Here is a 23,005-nt window from a genome sequence, read left to right as displayed (position 1 = left end):
CGGGGCGGTGAGGGGCGCGGCCAGGGCGCCTCCCGCCTGCCTGCCCACCCGGCTCACCTGAGCGCCCCCAGCAGCGCTAGCCGAATCCGCTCCGGCCACAGGTGGTCCGGGTTCAGGGCATCCACGTAGTTGGTGTCCTGGTAGCGCATGAAGGTGGCCGCCTGGCCCGAAGGGTCAATGACAAGAGGCCACCTGGGGGCGGCCACCAGGTCACCACCGTCTGCTGGAACCCTCGTCTCGCCGCCCCGCGCCCATCGCAGACCGCTGACCTGCCGTCGGCACGGATGCGATGGCCCACGTCCTTCATCAGTACGTCGTGTAGCTCAGTGACCTGGCATCTCAGCCCCGGCACCTCCTCCTCCCCTGTGGGGACGTAAGGGTGAGGCTGACCGAAGGGACCCGCTCCGGACCCCTCTCCCTGGGCCTGGCCTCTCCCGCCCCCAGCCCGAGCCCCGCCCACCCTCCTGGGTCTGCTCCGGCAGCTCCAGCCTGGCCATGGCCTGCGTCTCCTCGGCCTTCTGGGCCTCCCGTCATAGCCTGTCCACCTGGACCTCCGCGTCCTTGATGGCCTGGAGGAAGGGCCCGGTGCTCCGCTCAGGGCAAGGCTCTGCCCGCCGCCAGCCCTGCCCGGCCAGGACCCCCTAAGGGAGGGACGGGGTGCCCCGCCCTAAGGAGTCTGCTGCCAGGAGGCGCCCCCGCCCCACCCCGAGCTTGGGAGCGACCAATCCGCCCGGGAGTCCGGGCAGGCGAGAGGGAGAAAGCCAACCTGCCGCGTGAGCGCGCGCACGCGCTCACACTTGTCGTGCTCGGCGACGCTCCGGTTGAGCTCGCAGTAGGCCTGCGGCAGCTGAGGGCGGGCGGGCCGGGCAAGGCTGGAGGGCGCCCTCCAGACAGGCCGTCCTTCCACCGCGGGGGGCTCCCCACCCCCAGCTGCTCGCAGCTAACCCTCCCGCCCCCCGCGGCTCCTACCCGTACCCTCCCAAGTGGCCGCGCACCTGCTTGTGACACCGCAGCTGCTCCTTGGCCAGCTGTTGCACTTAGAGGTTCATGCTGGGGCGAGGAGGGGCGGCAGGGCAGGGACCGGCGGGTCAGAGGGCCCCTGGCCGGCTCCCCACCCCCACCGCCTCCGCTGCCCACCGCCGCACTGCTTGGCCTCGGCCTCCGCGTGCTGCTCAGCCTCCTGGGTGCGGCGCTGGCGCTCGGCCTCCATGTTCTGCAGCATGGCCTCTGTGAGGCTCAGGTCCCACGACTGCAGCACGCTGGCCACCGCGTCCAGCGAGGCCACCTAGTGACAGAGGACACTGGTTGAAGCTCAAGGCGTGGGTTCTGTGTTCTGCTTAACCTGGGGAGGAGGTGCGCTTACACCATTTTAGAGAAAAAGGCCCCAACCGACAGAAATGTTCTCAGAGCGCCCCCGTGATGGCCCAGAATCGCTGGCCATCACGGTGCAGCTCCTGGGCTTCCTCCGGCTCCCCGCCAAGTTCCCCTCCCACGCTCCTCCATCCACTCCCCTGCCCACCGGCCCCAGGCTGTCTTCTGTCACCGCACACACAGGGTCCAGCTGTAGTTCCCTGCCTCTGCTGTCTCCTCGCAGACCTCCATCTGCAGGACACAGCGCTTGGGGCCACGCTCACCCCAAACCTCACAACTCCTGCCCCTCGGAGGTCCCACCACACTCCTCCAGGAGTGACACAGGCCCAGCAGTGGGCTTCTCAGAAGGGAGGGTTGGGGTTCTGGCAAGGGTTTATGTTATTTCTTGACTCAGGTGGTTAGACCATGAGCATTTCTCACATCATTTAATCAAACCACACAATTTTGATTAGTACAGTGTTCTTTTACAAAAGAAAGGCTGAAGATGTGTAGAATCAAGGAGTGGATAGATGAATGGGTGGCCAGATGGACAAGAAGGGATGAAGGAGTGAAGTCACAAGAGGAGTCCATGAATCGGTAACTGAAAGACACTGAGGACTCACCTGGAAGAGCAGTAGCCACCGGCCACAGAGCACTCGTGCAGGGGTTGTGCCAAGGAGTTCCACGCACTAGCTCATCCATCTTCAGAACACAGGGACTCTTATTACCCCATTTATGAGTATACGGGAACTCAGATGCAAATAAGTTTAAAAATTTGCCAAAAGTTAGTTTGTAAGTAGAACTGGAATACATGGAAAACTAAATGAGCAAACATACAAAAGGATAATGTAATGAGTGAATGTACAAATGAGCCAATGAATGGACAGATGAGCCAGCAGATGAATAACGAATGAATTAAATGTTAAAAGAATGGAGGTTGGATTAATTGAATGAAGAGATGAAATAATAACTCGATACATGGAAAATGAATAGCTGAAGGGACATCATGGATGAATAACTGAGGTAAGTAGATGGTTGGCTGAGCAAACGGACAGATGAAGGATGGATGATTTCAGTCAGTCAACAGAATTTCTGAGTGCCTTTCATATGACAACCAAAATGTCATAACCCTGGAGAATACAATTGTGAAGTGAAATAAACACAGTCCCTGCTTTCTCAGAATTTTCTGTCAAATAAACATGAATGTGTGGATGGATGGATGGATGTTTGAATTAACAAAAGGTAAATAAATGAGAGATGATTTCAGGTGATAGTAAGGGTGAAACGGATACACTAATGAGTTGGTAGACTGGTAGGTTTATCAATAAGCGCCTCGTAAGTCAATGAGAGACTGAACTGATGAAAGAGTAAAGCAACTACTGGGGGAAAAGATTGGATTGAACAGATAAACTTACAAAAACAACGCCGGGCAGACGTGTGAGTGAAGAGGGCGGCCCGCGGATGGACACGTAACGGGCGGCAGTGCCACTTACTTCTTCTGCGTCCTGGCTGCTCCTCTGCCTGCCTGCTTCACCCGTTACTGAGGCAGAGATGTGGAGACCTGACCCTGTAGTCACGGGTTTATTCCTCCTGGCAGTGCTGCCAGTTTTTGCTCCGGGTGTTTCGACGCTCTGTTAGCAGCTGTGTAAGTCTAGGACTCCACGTCCTCCTGATGAGACGGCTCTTCTAGCCCAGGAAGTACTCTCTTTTCTGAGGTGTACTTTGTCTGATGTTAGTAAAGTCATTTGAGCTTTCTTATATTTAGTGTTATCCTGGCATATTTGTTCTGTCCTTTTAATTTTCACCTATTTGTGTCTTTATATTTGAAGTTGGTTTCTTTTCTTTGACTTCTTCCTGGCTGAAAGAAAGAACCGTTTATTTGGGGCTCATTGGGTCTGCAGCTCTGGGGACACAGATTTAAGCAGCACCTGGATTCTGTTCCACTGGACTTCGAAGTGGAAGCTTGTTTCTTACAGGCAGAATATGCTCGGGTTTTCTTGAATCCAAACAATCTCTGCCTTCTCACTGGAGTGGTCAGCAGGTCCACGTCGAGAGAGATTACTGACGGCGCTGAGGTGAAGGCCGCCCCTCGCTGTTGTTTTCTCTTGGTTCTGTTCTTCAGTTTCCCTTTGCTGCTTTCTCTGCCTCCTTTTCGATGGCATGTTTTTTAAATCCCATTTTATCTTTTGTCTAATAAGCTGTAACTCTTTGGATGCTCAGTCGTTGCTTCGGGTTTACAGGATGCCTGCACTCGGAACAGCACAGTCCACCTGCAGATGACCCTGGACCACCTCACGCCCAGTAGGAGAAACCCCCTGTGGAGTTCCATGCTCCCGCCCCAACTTCATGTTTATGGTGCACACTTGAACAAAAAGCTGTAATTCGTGCAATTTTCAGCATGTGTATCTACATATGTTCTAAAACGCCGCAACACATTGCCATTATTTTTGTTTCTTCCATTGTCTTTTCAATACATTTAAATAGTAAGACAAAATCTGACGCACTTACCTGCACAGTCCCCCTGTCTAGGGCTCCCCCTTCCTTGGGTGCACCCACGTCTCCACCTGGCACCCCTTCCCTTCTGCCTAGGACCTCCAGGAACATTTCACACGGTTCGGGTCTGCGGGTGAGTGGCGCGGCTTTTGTGTGTCTGGAAGGGGCTTTACTTTGCCTTCCGCTTTGGAAGATACTTGCACTGGGTGGAGCATTCAGGTTGACAAGACATTCTTCCCCTTCAGTGCTTGGAAGATGGCACTGGGCCTTTCCGCTGTGCTGTTTCCAACAAGAAACCTGCCCTAGTCCTCATCTTTCTTCTGTCTGTAACTTGTCTTTTTCCCTCTGGCTGTTTTTAAGATTTTCTCTTTATCACTGGCTTTGAGAACCCTCTCCATGGGGTGCCTCAGCCGGATTCTTCCTGTTTCTTGTGCTTGGTGTGTGCTGAGCTTTCGGGAACATGGTTTATGCTTTTCATCAAACTTGGAAATTTTAGGGTGATTATTTCTTCAAATACGTATTTTTTTCTGTCTCCATTCTTTCTTCTCTCCTTTGGAAGCTCCAGCCACAGAGATATCAGGCCTCCTGAAACCGCCCCACAGCTCGCTGACCCCCCTTTGTCTGGAGGAATTCTATTTTCTCCATGTCTCAATTTGGAGTAATTTCTCTCAAGCCTTGACGTGCACTCACCGTCCCCTCCACCTGTCTACTCGTGCAGTGACCTCACCTGCGGCTCGCTTGTCTTCCACCCCAGACATTGTCATTTTTACCTCTAGAATAAAAGGTTCTTATATCTTCCATGTCTCTGTTCAATTTTTTGTGCATCCAGAATACAGGTACAATACCTGTTTAAGTGTCTTTGATGTTAATTCTAATATCTGTGTCAGTTCTGGGTTTGTCTTGATTGCCTGTCATGCCGGTCATATTTTTCTGTGTCTTTGCATGCCTGGTAGCCTTTAATTAGATGCCACACAGTGTGCGTTTGCCTTACTAGGAGCTGTGTGTTTTGTATCTCTAGATGTACTCTTGAATTTTGTTTTGGGTGCAGTTAAATTACTTGGAAAGTTTTGTTCTTTGGGTCTTGCTTTAGGATTGGTCAGGCTGTACCAGGGCAGCATTTGTTCTCAGACCAACCCTTCTACATGCCCTGCCCACTACCCCACGGAATGTGAGGGTCCCCTAGTGGGGACAGGCCCAGCACTGCTTCCTTGCCTCCTCAGAGAGGGCTGTGTCCCTGGCCTTGAGACGTTTCTTCACGTACCTGAGTCCTGAGTGTTCGCCTGAACCCCCAAAGGGGCACCTACACCCCTCTAGAACTCTCTGCAGCTCTCTCTTCCCCGGGCACTTGTCATCTTACTGCCTCAGGACCCCTGGGTTCTGGTCCCTGTCTCCTTCACTCAGGGAACGGACCAGGCTCTGCCTGGTCCCTCTCCTACACCCCAGCCTGAAAGCGCTCTCAGGGAGCCAGGCCATCGAAGGCTCACGCCGTTTACTTCCAGGCTCTCGGGGATCACAGATTTCCCCACCAATGTCCAGCATCTTGCAAACACTGCTCCATGTGCCCTTCCCAGGTTTTGCTGTTGTTATCTCAGGCGGAAGGATAAATCAGGTCCCACTTTCTCCATCCTGGAAGCAGAAATCTCTGTTCAATTTTTTTTCAACCCTCTTTCTGGGTTGGGTAATTTGGGGTAATTTCTGTTGCTACATCTTCTAATTCATCAATGTCTCATCTGCCATTAATCACATCCCGTGCATCCTTCACCACAAACACTGTAGTTTTCAGAAGTCTCGGTGTTTACAGAGAGACGTGTTGGGGTGCATGTGTCGTGCATGTGACACTTAGAGGTTCTGTCGTCCTTGTCACCTGTGTCATCTCTGAGTCGATTTTGACTGATTTTGCTCTTCACTGTGGGTTATATTTTCCCGTTTCCTTGCATGCCTAGTGATTTTACTAAACTTTTACTTGACAACACTTACAGATTTACAGGAAGTTGCATGTACCCTTGACAAGTCCGCCCTATGATGGCACCTCGCACACTCACGTGGTACAGTCCACAGACCCCAGTTACTTTATTTTGACAACTGTACGCATTCCCTTGTGCGTGTGTACAGTACGTGCAATTTGATCATCAGTGTAGATCTGTGCACCCGCCACCATCACTGAGATACAGACCTACCCCAGCAGCACAAAGCTGCTCTGTGTCCTCCCTCCCGGTCACCCACACGCTCCCCTTCCTTCCCTGCCCCCACACCCCATCCCACTCATCTGGTCTCCAGCTGCATCATTTTGTCACTTTGAAAATGGTCCGTAAGTGGCATCGTACAGCGTGTACCCCCGTGAGACGGGCTCTTTTCCACTTGGCACAAGGCCCTTGAGGCCCGTCCAGGTGTCATTAATCCTTGGTTCCTTCCTTCTCACGGCCAAGGTGTGTCCTGCGGTGTGGACCGGCCAGGCTGGTTTAACCTTACACCCCTTGAAGAACATCGAGGTGATTGTGAGGCAATCACAAATTAGGCTGCTGTGAACATTTCTGCATGGATACAGGCTTCATTTTACTGGAAGAAAACGTCCAGCAGTGTGATGACTGAAGGCAGCTGGCACGTGTGTTTAGTTTAAGGAACAGCCCAGTTTTCCAGAGCCGTTGCCTGCGCGGGCGAGACATCCAGCCTGCCCGCGCCCTCACGGCGTGCGCTGTGGCCGCGGTTTGGTCGCGGCTTTCCTCCCGCGTGTACCCGCAGTCCCCACACCGTCTTCCACGCCCTTCGCTCGCTTCACACCTGGCCGGCGCGGCTGGGTTTTGAGGGTCGTTTGGACCTCCTGAGCCCGTTGTCAGATGTGTGTGGGCGGCAAAGGCTCCCTCCCTCCCTGTGGGGTCCCTTCATCCTCTTCACAGGGCATCAGCAGAGCGAGAGTCTCACACTTTGAGGACTGAGGACGTCCACTTCTGGGTTTTTTTTTTTTCTTTTATGGATTATGCTTTTTGTCTAAGAACTTTTTTTTTCATTTTTAAAAAAAATTTTTAGGGGGGAGGTAATTGAGCTTATTTATCTATTTTTAATGGAGGTACTGGGGACTGAACCCAGGAGCGTGTCCGTGCTAAGCCGGCACTCCCCCACGGAGCCACAGCCCGCCCCCGTCTGAGCCGGCCTCACCAAGCCAGAAGACCGGAAGGCTTTCTTTCCCCTGCGTCCTAAAGGGGTGACAGTTCTACATCTTACATTTGGATCCCAGTTCGTTTTACACATGCTGTGAGGTTTAGGTCAAGGTTCATTCCTCCACCTGTGCACCACCAATTGCTCCACTGCCGCCCACTGAAGAGACTGTCCCCTCCCCCACCCTGAGGGCGCTGCCCCTCAGTGCCCCCCTGACACCTGCCCCCTGACCCTCCCGGGCTGGACCTCCTCAGCGCCCCTCAGACAGTGGCGTGCACACTTCTTGACCCCTCGAGGCCCCCGTGCCCACTGCCCGGGCCTGTCCCAAGGGACCCGCCGGGAGCTGGGCCCTCCCTGTGTCCCTTCCTCACTCCAGCCCGAGGCCCTTCGTTCCCCACCTGAGCCTCACACTTTGCTCCCTTGTCTGAGGAGAAAGCAGAAGCAGATTGAAGCCCAAGGTTCTGCTGGTCTTTTAAAACCTGCCCTGCTGCTTATTAAAGAGAAAGAGCCCAAGGCTCTGGGGCGAGAGCAGAGGGAACGCCTTCCAGGACAAGGGGGACCCTGGAGGCGGAGGCGGCCTGGGGGTGACGGTGGGGCCCAGAGCACAAGCAGACCTCAGGGAGCCCACGTTTTCCAGGCAACACCTCGGCTTCCCGGGCTAGGGTGGAAGGACGCACACTGGGTTGGGAGAGGGCCTGAGATTCAAGTCAGATTCATTCAAAGAATTTAAGGTGGTGGTATTTGGTTATGGGGCTTCACTGATGCTCCCAAAGGCCCCTTCTGGGCGGGGCAGACGTCCAGGCACCCGTGTCCCCAGCCTGACCCAGGCCAGGGACAGACACCAGGGAGGAGCTGCCCAGGTGAGCCGCCTTGGGCGCCCAGCGCCTCAGGGCTCGCTTTTCTCAGAGAAACAGGCGCTGAGAGTGTGGGGCCAGGGCAGTGGGCCTCGTGCTGCCCTCACGCCCGTGGGACGCCCCGCGGCCACTGCCGCTGCCGAGGCCGAGGGAGCCAGCCTGTTTCCCCACCCCCCGCGGTAACTCTGCTTCCAAGGTGGGCTGCGGATCGGGGAGAAAAGTGGAGCCCTGGCCAGGGGAGGCCACAGAAACAGGGGGAGACTCCATGCGAGGACTTCCCGGAGGGAAAGGGCCTGAAAAGGCCGTGCAAGTGGTTCTGGGTCCCGGAAGGTCAGGGACCAGCCGGCGCGGGGCCACCGGGCTCCCGACAGCTTTGGGGGAGGAGGGTTGGTCTCTGCACGCGCCCCGCACCTGCTCGGGGGTGCTCCCATCGTCCGCATACACCCGGGGTTCGGCTCCAAGCTTCAGAAGCACCTCCACGGCTGCCAGGTGGCCCCCGAAGGCCGCTCGGTACAGCGGCGTCCGGCCGAAGGCGCCCTGCGGGCGCGCAGGTGAGCAGGGCGGGGCCGGGGCGCGAGGGAGGGAGGCGCCCCCGGCCTGGCCCGGCGCCCACCTTGCTGTTGGGGCTGGCGCCCTGCTCGGCCAGCAGCTGGATGGCCAGGGGCTGCCCGCCCGCCGCTGCCTCGGACAGCGGTGTGTTCCCGCCGCCGTCCGCGCAGTCCACGAGGGCCACACGCCGCCCCGCCCCGCCCCCGCCGGGTGGCCACCCACGCCCTCGCGGGTCTGCAGCTCATCCACCTGGGCCAGGCGGTGGTCAGCGGCGCCCCCGCGCCGGCCCCCGCCGCCCACCTCCCGCAGGACCGCCTGGATCTCGCCCAGGTTGCCGTCGAAGGCCGCCTCCCGCAGGCGCGCCCCGCGCTGCCGCTCCTCCAGCCGCCGCCGCTGCCTCTTCCCGCCGCCGCCGGGCAGCCTCCTGCTCCCGCCGTACCTGGGCCACGAAGGCCTGCGGGAGGGAGGCCAGCGCGGTCCCGCCCCGTCCCCGCCCCGCAGCCGGGTGCCGCCCGCTCCGGCCTGGGGCTCACCTCCCGCTGCAGCTTCTCCATCTGCTCCAGGTAGTCCCGGCGCTCCTGCTGACGTTGGGCCAGCTCCTTTCTCGCCAGGACCTTCAGGAAGGCACACTGGATGACGAAGGCCGCTCTGTCCTCCGTGGTCGGCGCTGCCGTGCGGACAGGGTGCGTGGGTCCCGGGCCCCTCCGTGTCGCCCGCCCCGCGTGAGCCCGCGCTCCAGGTTATCTTGGTGAGCGCAGTGGCTGCCCTCCCTCCTCACCTGACCGAAGGACCAAAAATGTTCTAAAAGCCAGAAACACGATCAGGCCAGAATAATTCACCAGCAGGGAGCAAATGAGGAGGCGTGAGGAGTGGCTGCCGAGACCCAGATCCGGAGAGAGAAGCCCGGCCCCCTGACCTTCCCCGCCCCGGACGCGGCTGGGGGCCTGCAGACGCCCGCTGAGCCCCAGGCTCGGGGACACAGGCTGGGGGCGCTGGCAGGAAGCCAAAGCAAGGCAGAAAAGCAGCCTCAGGCAGAGGAGTCCTTGCTCATCCCCACACGACCCCTGCCCTCTGAAAGCCAGGAGGATTCCTGAATTCAGGCACCTGCATCCAGAGACAGAAGTGGGGTCTCAACCCACAGTCCCACTGGAACTGGAAGAGGGAGCCCTGACTCGCACACTTGGCCACAGTGGAGGGTCCACACCCACCTGCCACTCTCTGCCCATGTGATGTGGTGACCAGTTAAACTCTCTGGGTCTCAGTGCCCCCTTCTCTAAAAGGGGGTGATGGTAGTTATGCCCCACAGAGCTTTCCAACAGTCCAATAGTAGAACTTCACGAGTCCGGGCAGTCAGCAGCTGCTCAACCTGTGTTTCTGTAATTAAGACTCAGAGCAGCGGGCGAACCAGCGGGGAGAGGGTGCGGACACAGCAGGAGGGGCACAGCCTCCAGAACGTGCTGGGAGGAAACAAGCAGCAAGGCCAGCTCCCCACAAGCCGGGAGGAACTCACCAAAAGCAAAACTCACTAGGACAAGGGGTCAAAGACAAGACAGGAGAAAGGACAAGGAGCTAAGTAAATATGAGAGTCATCGTGGAAACCAGGACCAATGGAACACACTGGTCAGTTCTGCAGAGCAGCAACTAAAGCTGAAGCAGCCGGACGTAGAAAGGACATGGTGGAGATGTGTTCAGGGCAGGGGGGAAGGGCTGGGGGGTCTCGGTGAATGCGGACAAGGAGATGGAAACCAGAAGGAGGGAGGCGGACAATGACCAGAGCAGGTAAGAAGGATGCGTGTCTCTAGAATGCGGAGACTGGTGACAGTACAGACTGCTCAGAGGTAAAATACAAAGGAAATTTCCTGAAATGACTCTTACGACAAAGGGGACAAAGAATGTAGCAGGAAACAAAACAGCTGGCATCAGACGCCCTGGTTAGATTGCTGAAGCTTTAAAAAAAAAAAAAAAAGGTATTCAAGCCCCCAAGTAGAGGACGAACTGCAACTGGGTTCTCCTAAACTTTTTACAGTGACACTGAATATGAAAGTCAATGACGCAGCGTTCACAAAACTCCAGGGGAGAAGAGCAGCTGGAGAAGCTCCTACATGTGGCTCCGCTTATTCCCTGTGGTCACAGTAGAAAAGACAGAATGATATGTTGTCAAATGCGTGTCTGAAGGCCCCACTCAGACGCAAGGGCAGTGAGGAATTGCAGGCCAAGAGGAGGGGCTGCAGGAACGGTCCCTGCCCAGCTGATGGGCTCCCCACAGGAAAAAGGCCGCCAGGGCCCCAGCACAGCGCCCGGGGAGGGCCACGACTCAGGGACAGGGGACAAACTTTGTAATCCAGAGTGCTGGCTAAGGCTTTGAGTTTAGGGTTGCCAGATTTAGCTAATGAAAAAATACAGACCTTGATTTTGAGGACCATACACTAACAAATGATGCATTATTTATCCGAAATTCAAATGTAAGTGAGGGTCCTATTTTTTTTAACTTTATTTCCTTTTTTTTTTTTAATGAAGGTACTGGGGATTGAACCCAGGATGTTGCACATGCTAAGCATGCGGTCTACCATTTGAGCTACACCTGTCCCTGAGGGGCCTGTATGTTATCTGGCGTCTTTATTGGGTCAGAGCCCTGAAGAGCTCCACCCTTCGGGAAATGAAGGAGCCCTCATGGGAACGGGAGTCCAGCCTCAGATCATGGCACCCCTGATGAGACAAGGTACCCTGGACGTGCCCATACCCCTGACACCCACCAGAGACAAAGCGAGTGTCCTCTGGGGGACGCCGACGCTGTCCAGAACTTCAACACGCCTCCAGCAGTTTTCATGAGCAATGTGCCCTGCCTGAAAAACCATCCGGCTCCTGAGGAAATGTGACTGCAAAACAGAAAATGATGAACAACAGAAAAAGCCCCAGATGCAGCCCACGGTGGACTCCTGAACACTGACTTTACAATCATTAGGAGTGATGTGTTCAAGGAATTAAAAGACAAGACTGCAAAGTTTGGGCAGAGAACTGGAAACAGTAATAAAGAACCAAGTGGAAATTCCACAACATAAAAATACAAAAACAAATTGAGAGCTCAATGGATAACAGAATAGACGTAACTGAAAACAGGACCAGTAGCCTGGAATATGGTCCAAATGAGCACATCCAGATTAAAGACTGTGACACAAGGAAAGGTCTGATGCAGAGGTCACTGGAGTCACAAATGTGAGGGAAAAAGAGGATGGTTGCAACGTTCAGAGAGATTTTTTTCAAAACTGACAAGAGATCAAGTCACAGCTGTGATGCCCATGAAGAATCCCAAGCAGGATGAGCTGGTGCACACGCACGCCAGAGCACACCATGGTGCAACTGTCCCGAACTAAAGACAGAGGGAAACCTTGTTTACCCCTTCAAAAGGGTAAGACCCTGCTGGTGGGAATGTTGTTTTTTTTTTTTTTTTTACATTTTTATTGATTCATAATCATTTTACAGTGTTGTGTCAAATGGTGGGAATGTTGTTTGGTGCAGCCATTATGGAAAACAGTATTGGGAGTTCTCAAAAAACTGAAAATAGACTTACTCTATGATCCAGCAGTCCCACTCCTGGGCATATATCTGCAGGGAACTGTAATTCAAAAAGACACCTGCACCCCAATGTTCACAGCAGCACTATGTACAACAGTCAAGACATGCAAGCAACCTCAATGTCCATCAACAGATGACTGGATAAAGAAGTTGTGGTATATTTATACAATGGAATACTACTCAGCCATAAAAAGAATGAAATAATGCCATTTGCTGCAACATGGATGGACCTGGAGATCATCATTCTAAGTGAAGTAAGCCAGACAGAGAAAAAAGATACCATATGCTATCACTCATATGTGGAATCTAAAAAAAGACACACTAATGAACTCATCAACAAAACAGAAACAGACTCACAGACATAGTAAACAATCTTATGGTTACCAGGGGAAAGGGGGTGGGAAGGGATAAATTTGGGAGTTTGAGATTTGCAAATGTTAACCACTACATATAAAAATAGATAAAAGGCAAATTTCTTCTGTGGAGAACTATATTCAATATCTTGTAATAACCTGTAATGAAAAAGAATATAAAAATGAATATATGTATGTATATGCATGCCTGGGACAGTGTGCTGCACACCAGCAATTGACACATTGTAACTGACTATACTTCAATTTTTTAAAAAGGGGTAACAAAAGTTTTAATGCAAAATAAACTCGCATTTGGACAAACAAACCCCCTGGAGGATGCAGCAGCAGCAGCGCAGCGCCGGGGGGGACAGAAGGCGTGCTGCAGGCCGGAGACAATGCCCGACGGCCCCTGGAGGGCCTGACGGAAAGGCACACGTGTGAGTGTGTGCAGAACGACGCCAGGATCACGTCCGGGTGAGTGAGAAACACTCCGAATAACAGCACGTGTCCTGGAGGAGGGCGCTGGAGTCCAAGCACTAAGGTCCTACAGCTCGGGGAAGTGGGGCGTCACCACAGACGGGGGCAGTTCGAAGATACTTTGCAAACTCTAGGTTTACTAGCACTGAGCTCTAGGGTAATTCTAGGTACCTCTAAGGTGACGCCCGTGGCTCATGCCCCCGTGAGCCCTCACCCTGAGAGCGGGCGGAGCCCGTGACGCGCTCCGAGCCAGCAGAACCCGGCGGAGGCGGCGAGCTGACACTCCCGCGGCCACGTCGCGTTCCGTAGGGGTCCGTCCTAGCGGACCGGCCCTCCCGCCGGCCGCACGGCGGAGGCGGCCCTGCTGAGCGCTGGCCGCGGGAGGGCCGTGCTATGCGGGGCTGCGGGCGGCCTCCAGGCGGCGGCCGGCAAGAAGCCAGGACTGAGCGCCCCAACCACAGGGGACGGGCCCTGCCAGCGGGCCGAGCGCGCCCGGAGGCGGGTCCTCCCCGACTGCGCCTCGGGCGCCCGCGGCCCGCGGAGACGGGCAGGGGCGAGGGCGAGAAGGGCGGCGCGCGGCGAGCGCACGTTCCCGCCTCGCCGCCGGGGGTGGGGGGGCACCGGGATAATAAAGACGCTCTAACGGACCGAAAAAGGCCAAAAAAGGAGCGTAGAAAGGCGACGCAAGCAAGCTGAAACACAGACCCGCGCCTGGCGACGCCCGTGCGCGGAAGGGCCCCGGGCAGGCGAGGCCGGCGGCAGCTGTGAGACGGCGGGCTGCTTTTAAGAAGCACGTCTTCAGAATAAGGCTGCAGAAACAGTGCGGCAGAATACACGTCACTCAGGAATGAATTAACACGAAGCTGGCAATGTTATTTTAATACCAGACAAAGTAAACGGAAGGAATAAGCACTACCAGACTTGAACAAGTATTTCACAATGATAACAAGAGGTAGAATTCACCAAGCTTATGTAGCTCTGACAAAACTATGTATCTAGTAATAGGGTTCATAATGTATCAAACAAAACCGTGAAGAGAAACAGGCACGTCTTCAGTCATAGCTGGAGACTTCAGCGCATCCTGCCCAGTAACTGTCGGACCGAATAGGTCAGTCAGGAGGGCGCAGAGCACTTCCAGGGCACGGCTGGCAAACTCCAGACAGCGGACGCCTGAGGGTGCCGAGCTGGGACTGCAGGAGACACTTTCTTCTTGAGTACACGCGGACTCACCAAAGCTGACTGTATGCTGAGCAACAATGCACATTTTAGCAAACATCACACAATCGAGATCATAAAGAGTACACTCCCTGAAAAGAGCTGAATTAAGCCGAAAAGCAAATAACATAAATATAAGCAGAGATACCCATATACTTAGAAGTTGTGAAATACTTTTTATAATAACTCGTGGGTCAAAGAAGAAATCACAGTGAAAACTATAAAGTATGATGGGCTTAAGACATGGAAACAACCCAAACATGACTAGATAAAAGACGTTGTAGTATATTTACATACAATGGAACACTACTCAGCCATGAAAAGGAGTGAAATAACGCCATCTGCAGCAACATGGAGGGGCCTGGAGATTGTCGATCTAAGTGAAGTAAGCTAGACAGAAAGAAAAATACCCTATGAGATCACTCATCTGTGGAATCTTAAAAAAAAAAGACACAAATGAACTTATCTACAAAATAGAGACAGACTCAGACTTAGGGAACAAACTTATGGTTACCAAAGGGGCAAGGGGGTGGAAAGGGATAAATCGGGAGTTCAAAAGCTGCACCTCTTGGGGAGTGATGGAAATGTCAGCTGTCCTGATCATGGTGGTGTTTTCGTGGGTGTCTACATCTATCAGAATTCATCAAAGTGTACACCTGAAACACGTGTGGTTTACTGTAGGGAAGCAGACACAATAAACACGTTAAAAAAATGTGTGACGGGCAGGGTGCTGGTGACACGGCCAGTCACAGCAGGACTGGGGGGGCTCTGCAGCTTTTAAGAGCTAGAAGGGCGCCTTGTTAGCCTGAGTCCCAGGAGAGAGTCCTTGGGCCTGAGTGAGAAACAAACTTCTGTTACTAGAAACCAGGAACCGAGTTACTGAAGGCCTAACCTGTCCTGGCTGATTCAGAAGCTGGGACAGAGGTGCGAGCCACCCGCAACAATCAAACTAAAGACGAAGGGGTGGCCCGAGGCAGCAGCCACAGGAGCTGGGGCTGGCTGATAGTGTCCCCAGGCGTGGCCTGGCCTCCAGGGTGGATGGGAAGCTCCTGGAGCTCTAGGAGTTGAGGTAAGAAAACAGAGCCTGCAGCGGGTCCCAGCTCCCACTGGCTGCTTTGTGTTTGTTTTGATGGAGGTGCTGGGGATTGAACCCAGGACCACGTGCCTGCTAAGCACGTGCTCCACCACTGAGCTATCCCCTCCCTCTGTTGCTGGCTGCTTTGGACAAGATTCCTCATAGAAGAGATGAGCTTAGAATAAAACTGTTTTTTTTAAATTTTATTTATTTATTTATTCACTCATTTATTTTTTGGTGGGAGGAGATGATTAGGTTTACTTATTTACTGTTAGAGGAGGTACTGGGGATTGAACCCAGGACCTCATGCATGCTAAGCATGGGCTCTACCACTTGAGCTATACCCTCCCCCCAGAATAAAACTGTTTTGCAAGGAGAAGTGTGAAGCAATCAAGCCCAGAAGTATGAGGACCACTTGGGCGGCAGCAGCACCCCCTTCTCATCCCAAAGAGTAAAGGATGAAGCTGAGGAGGCCTCTGAGTGACAGATGCCCATGGGAACAGCCTCACATCAGGAGTCAGGTGAAGGGGGTGAAATCTGAGGCGCTTGGTGGGCTCCAGTCTGTCCTCTCATCTGGCCGGGAGGCTCAGGGAAAGGAGGCCCGGCGCGACTCTCCTGCCAGGCGTGGGGAGCCCCCAGCGCCACACGCAATGAGAGCGAGGGAGCAGGAGGAGGGAGGCAGCAGAGGTGTCTCCAGAACACAGAGAGTCACAGGAGAGGAAAAGCGTCCCACAGAGGAGCCCAGGGGCAGAAACGTCCGTCATGTGTCCACAGCCCGCTGGGCTCTGAACAGCAGGATACAGGGTTATTTTTTGCTTTCCCTTTGATTTTTCCGCAAGGCTTGAAGTTTTTATGAGTCAGTGGACTGGGGCGGGGCTGCCTAGTAGCTGTCCATCTTTCCCAAATGGTGGGGCCCTCCACGGGGAGGCCTTTCTGGCCAGCACCCCCACGGCAGCACATGTGCCCTCTCTCTGTTCTCTGGCCCCTAGAGGACCACCTTAGAAGAACACGGAAATTTCACGAACTGTAGTGTCCTTGAAAGAGAATGCCAAGCTAAACATCTCTAGACCCCCAGATCCAAGAGGGATTTTTGCGACTTCATTTGAATCATCTCTTACTTGCCTGCAAGGTAGAATTCTAGACCCACCCCCAACACCCGACCCTCTGCCCAGAACCTTCCACCATCTTGAGATTCACTTGCGTCAGAAATAAACCAGGTCCTCCACTCACCTCTCATGTCTTACAGACACAAGACTGAGGCAGACAACCACCAGCCTCAAGTTTGATTCTGTTCATCAGAAAGCTGCCCTTACACCCTTACTTTATTCACAAGCAAAGATAGGGTTAAGCACTCTGCTGGCTTCACAGCATTTTGTTGGCTCTCTCGTTAAGAAACATACAATACTTAGGACAGGGCCTCACACATAAATGTTACCTATAGTCATCTGAACATCACCGTTACGATGAGAAAAGCCCAGTGGAATAGTCATAATTTTCCTACCAAAATAGGAAAGAAAATACAGCATAATTAAGGGATTATATAGGTTAATAGCACAGTAGAATAACTAATGAGCTCGCCAGTTTAATTAATGAAAAAAAGGTATAGTTTTGGAATTGACTAAGTTATTGTAAACTTAATCAGAAGGTGATTCCAACTGAAGTTGCTTCTCCAGATGTGTTTTCTCATGAATGGAACAAATCAGTACAGCATTTAGCACCTGTCACTAAGCTATTGCTCTGATAAATATGCTTTCCCCATAAACCTGCACCAGAAGCAGTTTGCTTCTACCTGGAAGCGACATCAATATACTTCACCACCGTGCCTAAGAATAACGTCAGGTGTTCTGCACCACAATTAGTCCACAGGGACCCTGACTGTCTGAAGACCCCTCGAATGACCCCAGTGGTTCAGTGCATTGATTAAGAATGCTGACAAGGCCTTGGGGGCAACAAGTTGCAGATTCTTTCTTTTTACTTTCTCTTTCTGATAGTTCATCATAAGTGTAAAGAAATGCACTGTATTTCTGTATACTAATCTTGTAACTTGCTGCCATGCTGAATTCATTTATAGGTTCTAGTAGTTTTTGTCTGGAGGCCGTAGGTTTTCTATATAGAGTACCACATCATCTGCATAGAAAGACAATTTTACTTCCTCCCTTCCAGTTTGGATCCCTTTCATTTCTTTTTCTTGTCTGATTGCTGTGGCTGGGACTTTCGATACTATGTTGAATAGAAGCGGCGAGAGTGGGCATCCTGGTCATGTTCTGGAATCTAGCAGGAAGGCTTTCAGCTTTTCACTGCTGAGCGTTATGCTGGCTGCGGGTTTGTCGTGAACGGCTTTTATTATGTTGAGCTATGTTCCCTCTATATCCACTTTGGTGAGTGTTTTTCATGAATGGATGTTGAATTTTATCAAATGTTTTTTCTGCATCTGTTGAGATGATCATATGGTTTTTGTCTTTAGACTCCACTCTTAAAGGGTACACACAAAAGTTCACATGCTCCAGGACCCAGGACAGAAGCAGTAATTTGGAAAGAGCCTGGGTCAGACCCACTGGCTGATCTTGGAGAGTCTCCTTTCTACCACGTGGGCCCTGGTGCTGGCAAGAGCCATTTTGGAATCCTCCCTCTAGCTTATTAGCCTCAGAACATCCCTGCTGACCAGCCTGTAGGCACTAGTACTGGGATGACTCAGACCCAGGCATGGCGGGGACACAGCCCCACCCATTACGGGCAGGCTGCCATAAGACCACCGGAGCCCACAGCTAACCCTGGACATGGCCCTGTCCATCAGAAGGCCCAGGCCTCAGCTTCATACACTAGTGCACAGGCCCTAGACCCTGGACCCCCAGGGCCCTGCAGCTCCACCCACCAGTGGGCAAGAGCAACAGCTCCAGAACTCCCTGGATCCCAGCTCTGCCCACCAGCCAGCTGGCTCTAGCCTTGGGACCAACCTCACACACCAATGGGCAGGCACCAACCCTAGGACACTCTTGGCCGAAGCCCCACGCATTAGTGGGCAGACACCAGGACAACCACAGCTCCACAGCCTGCCATGGCAGGACCCAGTCCACCCACCAGCAGGCCTGTACTGAGACACCCTGGGCCCTTCACCCAGCCACCTTGGGATCTGGCCCCATCTTTCAGGCAAAGAACCAGCTGATGACTCAGTGGTGAGCAAAGGACACGCGGGGCGGGTAGTGGGGGAAAGGACTTAGGAACAACGAGAACAGCAGCTGTGCACGCTGGCCCCGTATTTGTCGTTCGTGTCTGTGTATATTAACTAATTTCTTTTCCCACTCTGTTTTAGTCTGTATTTTATGTAAGAGCTGTTGGTGTTGATAAGGTTTATAATTTAGTATTTAAGGTTCAGGAAATCCAGATTCTGGGTGAGACAGGAATGAACGCAAGGTAATGAACATCCCCAGGGATGTAGAGCCCATGGAGACTCCGTTTCCACTTTTTGGAGAGGCAGCGAGACCGCCTTCATCCACACCAAGGACAGCAGCCCCGTGCCCACAGAAGTCCAGGTTCGTGTGAAGTGTGGGGGTGTCAGTACTTGCTTTCTCCCTCAGCTCCAAGCCCAGTCCTCTGTGTTCTGCTCTGTGATGCTAGGGCCATGGCAAATAACACTGGCCCTGTTTTATGCCACCAGCAGCACGCAGATGTGCATTCAAAGGTGGCAGGAGGGAGAAGGGCTCTGTTTCTTTCTGTCTGCTTGACGTTCCTCTTGCCCCACCCCGGCGGTGGCCGTACTCACTGGTTCCAGCCCAGAAGCCTCCTTCGCCTTTGCCAGAGGAGAGCGGTCTTTCTGAACCATAACGACCTCACCAGCAGCGCTGAGGCCTCAAGTGCCACACACCTCACTGCGCCCAGGCCAGTAAGCAGAACAGGGGTCAGAGCAGGCGGGGCAGGGGCCCGCGGGAAGAAACAGATGACTTCCAAACAATGGGGGGTTTGCAGGAACTGGCTACTGTTAGCCTTGAAGCCTCCTAGGAGGACCCCGGGGAAGGTTCAGAGGACCCCCCCTCACTGAAACGATGAGCAGCACTGTGAGCTGGATGGTGACCCTCCTCCGGAGGCTGGGGTGGGTACTGGAAACACCAGCTGCGGGGTCAACTGTCCTAACAGCAATGGGGTGATGGGGTTCTTGAACAGAGGAGGTTAGGGGCAGCACTAACTATCAGAGGCAATATGGCTCGTGTAGGCAGCGAGTCAGGGGTGGTCAGATGCCTTGACCTGGGCGAGAGTCAGGGCAGTCTGTGGCGCCGCTCCACCGGCAACATCAGGGACGCGCCAGGCTCAGCCAGTCAGACCCAGTTTCCAGACGTAAGTCAAGGTCAGAGAGTCACAGCTCTTAGAGTGCAGAGGTGCCAGATGCCCTTGGAGGACCCGCAGTGCCTCTGCTGGCACCCTCCCAATGCTGACTTCTCTCACTCCCTCCCTAGAGGAGTCGGCAGCCCTCTGCCAGGTTAACTGTGCACCGGGGAAGGGGCATAAACAGACCTTCTGAGGGCTGCTAGACGTGGCACCTAAACTCATACTGATAGCTGGAGTTTGACAATATCGCCACAGTCCCCTGTTTATAGAATGGAGGCCAGGGGACAGGTGGCGCCGTGGCCCAAGTTCTCTCCCACAGGTCCAACTGGGACAGTGATACCTGGCTGCTGGCAGGATGCCCACGCTGGCTCCTTGACCAGTAGAGCCATGATGGGAGGAAGAGCCAAGTGGGGGCCTGTGAACTTCCCCTTCCCACTAGGACAGTGACCAAGAGAGAAAGAGGGCTTTCCTGGAAGAACTGCAGGGGTTCCTGCCAGCACCAAAGACTTGAGGGAGCCCATGAATACAGTCAACAGACCTCTGACAGAGGGGTAGAGGCAACACAATGGAGCAAAGACGCTGGAACAACCGGACACCACATGCAAGACAACGAGTCCGGACACAGGCCTGACACCCCTCGTGGAAATTAACTCAAAGTGGACCACAGACCTAAACGTGAAACACAAAACTAACTCCTAGAAGGTAACAGACGAGAAAGCCTAGACGACCTTGGGTTAGACAACGATTTTTTTTTCACTTGTTTTTAATCAAAAAAATTTTTACATGGAGGTACTGGAGGTTGAACCCAGGACCTCGTGCATGCTAAGCAGTGCTCTACCACTGAGCTACACCCTCCCCCCAGCAATGATGTTTTAGATAAAACAACGAAGGCACGATGCATGAAAGAAATAACTGATAGGCTGGACTTCATTAAAATTAGAAATTTCTAAAACAAAATTTAAAAAAAACCCAAAGTATTGTGCCCAGCATTGAATAGTTCAGTTAGTCTCCGTAAAGCAGCGTAAGAGAAGATTCAAACTTCCCTCATTACTAATATCATTAGTAATATCAAATGCAACCTTAGATCACAGTGGTCTTTTGTATGTTAGCAATTGTACGTTGCTATTATATACTGTAGCTGGCTTTTATCTTAAATAAAGCTCATCTTTAAAATTAAAAAAAAAAATCCTGCTCTGCAAAAAACAGCGTCAAGGAAAGGAGAAGACAAGCCACAGACTGGGAGCAAATATTTGCAAAAGGCACATTTGGTGAAGGACTGTTGTCCGGAATATACAAAGAACTCTTAAAACTCAACAGCAAGAAAACCACCTGATTTTAAAGTGGGCCAAAGAGCTAAACAGGCACCTGACCAGAGAGCACCTACAGATGGCAGGTGAGCCTGTGAGAGACACTCCACGTTGTTCGTCACCAGGGAAACGCAAGGTAACGCAACACTGAGGCCCCACTGCGCAACTGTTAGAGCGGCCGGAATCCAGGCGCTGACAGCGCCAAGTGCTGGGGACGACGTGGAGCCACGGGAACTCTCGTTCGTTGCTGGGAGCTGTTGAATGCAGAACGGTGCAGCCGCTTTTATAGACAGTGTGGCAGTTGCTTATAAAACCAATTATACTCTAAGGATTCAGCAGTCGTGCTCCTCGGCATTTACCCAAGGGAGCTGAGCACTTAACATCCACACAGAAACCTGCACACAGATGTTTAGAGCAGCTTGATTCGTAATTGCCAAGACTCAGAAGCAACCAAGATGTCTTTAGTAGGTAAATGGACGAATAACCTGTGATCCATCCAGATAATGGAATGTTACTCTGCTAAACAGAAATGAACTATCAAGACACAAAAAGGCATAGAGGAACCGTAAGTGCATGTCACTAAACGAAAGAAGGCCATTCTGAAAAGGCTGTCATACTGTATGAGCCCCACGACACGACATTCTGGAAAAGGCAAAGCCGTAGAGACAATAAAAAGATTGGTGGTTGCCAGGGTTTGAAGGGGGTGGGGAGAAGAGACAGAACATGGGAATTTCAGGGCAGTGAAAATACTTTGTGCAATACAATGATGGATACTTTTCATTATACACCTGCCCAAACTCACAAAAGATGCAGAGGGGCCTGTGACTTCTGGAAAATTTGGTGGGAGCCCACTTGCCACTACCAAAACCAAAATGGGGGTGGGGGCCAACATCTCCCTGGGCAAACTGGACTTCTCGCCAGTGCCTGGGTCCTGAGAAAGTGACACCAGGACATGACAATTAGAGAGGCCCCTCGGGGGCTGCAGAGCACAGCAGCGGCGGCAGCTCCAGGCACCCTGACCACCTGTGTCCTCCCTTCTCTCCCTTCTGCCTCTTTCCAAGCCCAAATCTCCTGCAGCTGGACATCCTGCCAATACAGGCGTATGTCGGACATATGTAATTTCTACAAAATCCGCAGTCACGACTTTCCAAACCTTCTGTGGTCACCCCCATCCTCAGGACCGGGTCGGGCTCCTTACCCTGGCCCTGGGGGTGGGAGCAAAGGGGTACTGGGAGTTCACGCTGGGGGTGAGGCCAGCACCTCCCACGGAGGGGTGGCTTGCGCATGGGACTGGCTGCTGGAGGCGACAAGGGGAGAAGCAGAATGAGAAAGGCCACCAGAGCTGGAGTCAGCCCTTGGGAAGGCGGGGCAGACACCTGAGGGGGTGGGGGCTTGGGCACAGGGTCCCCAGGTAGCAGCTGGGGGAGACCAGAGCCCGGCATCGGAGGGGATGCCAGGCTTGCAGTTTGGACGCGCTGTGCAGTTTGTAGACACCCAGGGGAGGGCTGTGTCGCACCTGGACATGGGCTTGGGAGGCTGAAGGAAAGTCTGGATCGAGACACAGCTCTGGAGGCCGCAGCCCAGAGACCACACGGGGGCTGCGCTCGCTGAGAGGACAGGACCGACACCCCAGGCAGGGTCACCCACCACCAGGCCGCCGGACGCCCAGCCCCGACGTGGGCTCCTGCCACAGCACGCAGAGCGGACAATCCTCTGCGACCCCTTCGAGCCAGAGGCGCAGAGGCCCTCCGCGCGCTGCAGACGCGGGCACACGCGGGCCCCGACGCAGGGCCGGACCCCGCCGGCCAGCTGGCCCCCAGCTCTCCCCCTCCCCGCCCGGCCCCGAGAGCGCGCCCGGGGCTGCAGGCTCTCACCTGCGCGGGCCCCTGGGCACTCGCGGGGCGCGGGCCCCCTCGCCTGCTGGTCCGTCTCCCTCTGCGGCTGGCGGCCGTCTCTGGGCTTCCTTGGGGGTGGGGGCGGTAGGTGCGGTTGGGGTATGGACGTTCAGGGGCCCCCAGAAAAACAGAGGCGTCCGGCAGCTAAGGAGCGGCCACCCGCGGACTCCTACCCCGGCAACCTCGGCGGGGCGGCGGCGCCGCGACCTCCCCAGGAAACGCAGCCTCCCAGGGGCGCCGCGCGGGGGCACGCGTGAGCCCAGCGGGCAGACCGCCCGCCACCTGGGTCCTGACGCCCCAGGCTCTCGCGAGCCCAGGTGCCGGGAAGCCTCTGATAGGAGGACCCTGCGCCCGCCCTAGCCCACCCCTAACACTGCCCCCACCTGGTGCC

General features: G+C 54.0%; 1 protein-coding gene and 1 long non-coding RNA gene across 3 annotated transcripts in view; both read right to left on the bottom strand.

Annotated features, from left to right (window-relative positions):
- Positions 1-23,005, bottom strand: part of IQANK1 (IQ motif and ankyrin repeat containing 1) — a 28,745-nt gene that overhangs the window by 460 nt on the left and 5,280 nt on the right. Inside the window, 11 exon segments of the mRNA XM_072949947.1 lie at positions 30-192; positions 270-363; positions 461-605; positions 788-847; positions 996-1,050; positions 1,122-1,285; positions 8,262-8,387; positions 8,464-8,591; positions 8,594-8,796; positions 8,798-8,853; positions 8,933-9,066. Coding sequence (XP_072806048.1) covers positions 30-192; positions 270-363; positions 461-605; positions 788-847; positions 996-1,050; positions 1,122-1,285; positions 8,262-8,387; positions 8,464-8,591; positions 8,594-8,796; positions 8,798-8,853; positions 8,933-9,066 — 1,328 coding nt within the window.
- Positions 13,667-22,976, bottom strand: LOC140689347 (uncharacterized). 2 transcript variants are annotated; one of them, XR_012064280.1, is made up of 3 exons: positions 22,594-22,976; positions 14,315-14,407; positions 13,667-14,048 (listed from the first exon to the last, which is right to left on the bottom strand). It is a non-coding gene; the product is annotated as an uncharacterized lncRNA (long non-coding RNA). The 2 variants fall into 2 exon arrangements; XR_012064281.1 differs by lacking the exon at positions 22,594-22,976 and adding an exon at positions 14,583-22,552.

Source organism: Vicugna pacos, chromosome 25 (assembly GCF_048564905.1).
Source record: "Vicugna pacos chromosome 25, VicPac4, whole genome shotgun sequence".
Classification (NCBI taxonomy): domain Eukaryota; kingdom Metazoa; phylum Chordata; class Mammalia; order Artiodactyla; family Camelidae; genus Vicugna; species Vicugna pacos.
The sequence above is the reverse complement of the archived record's forward strand: the minus strand, read 5'-3'. Positions and strand labels throughout refer to the sequence as shown.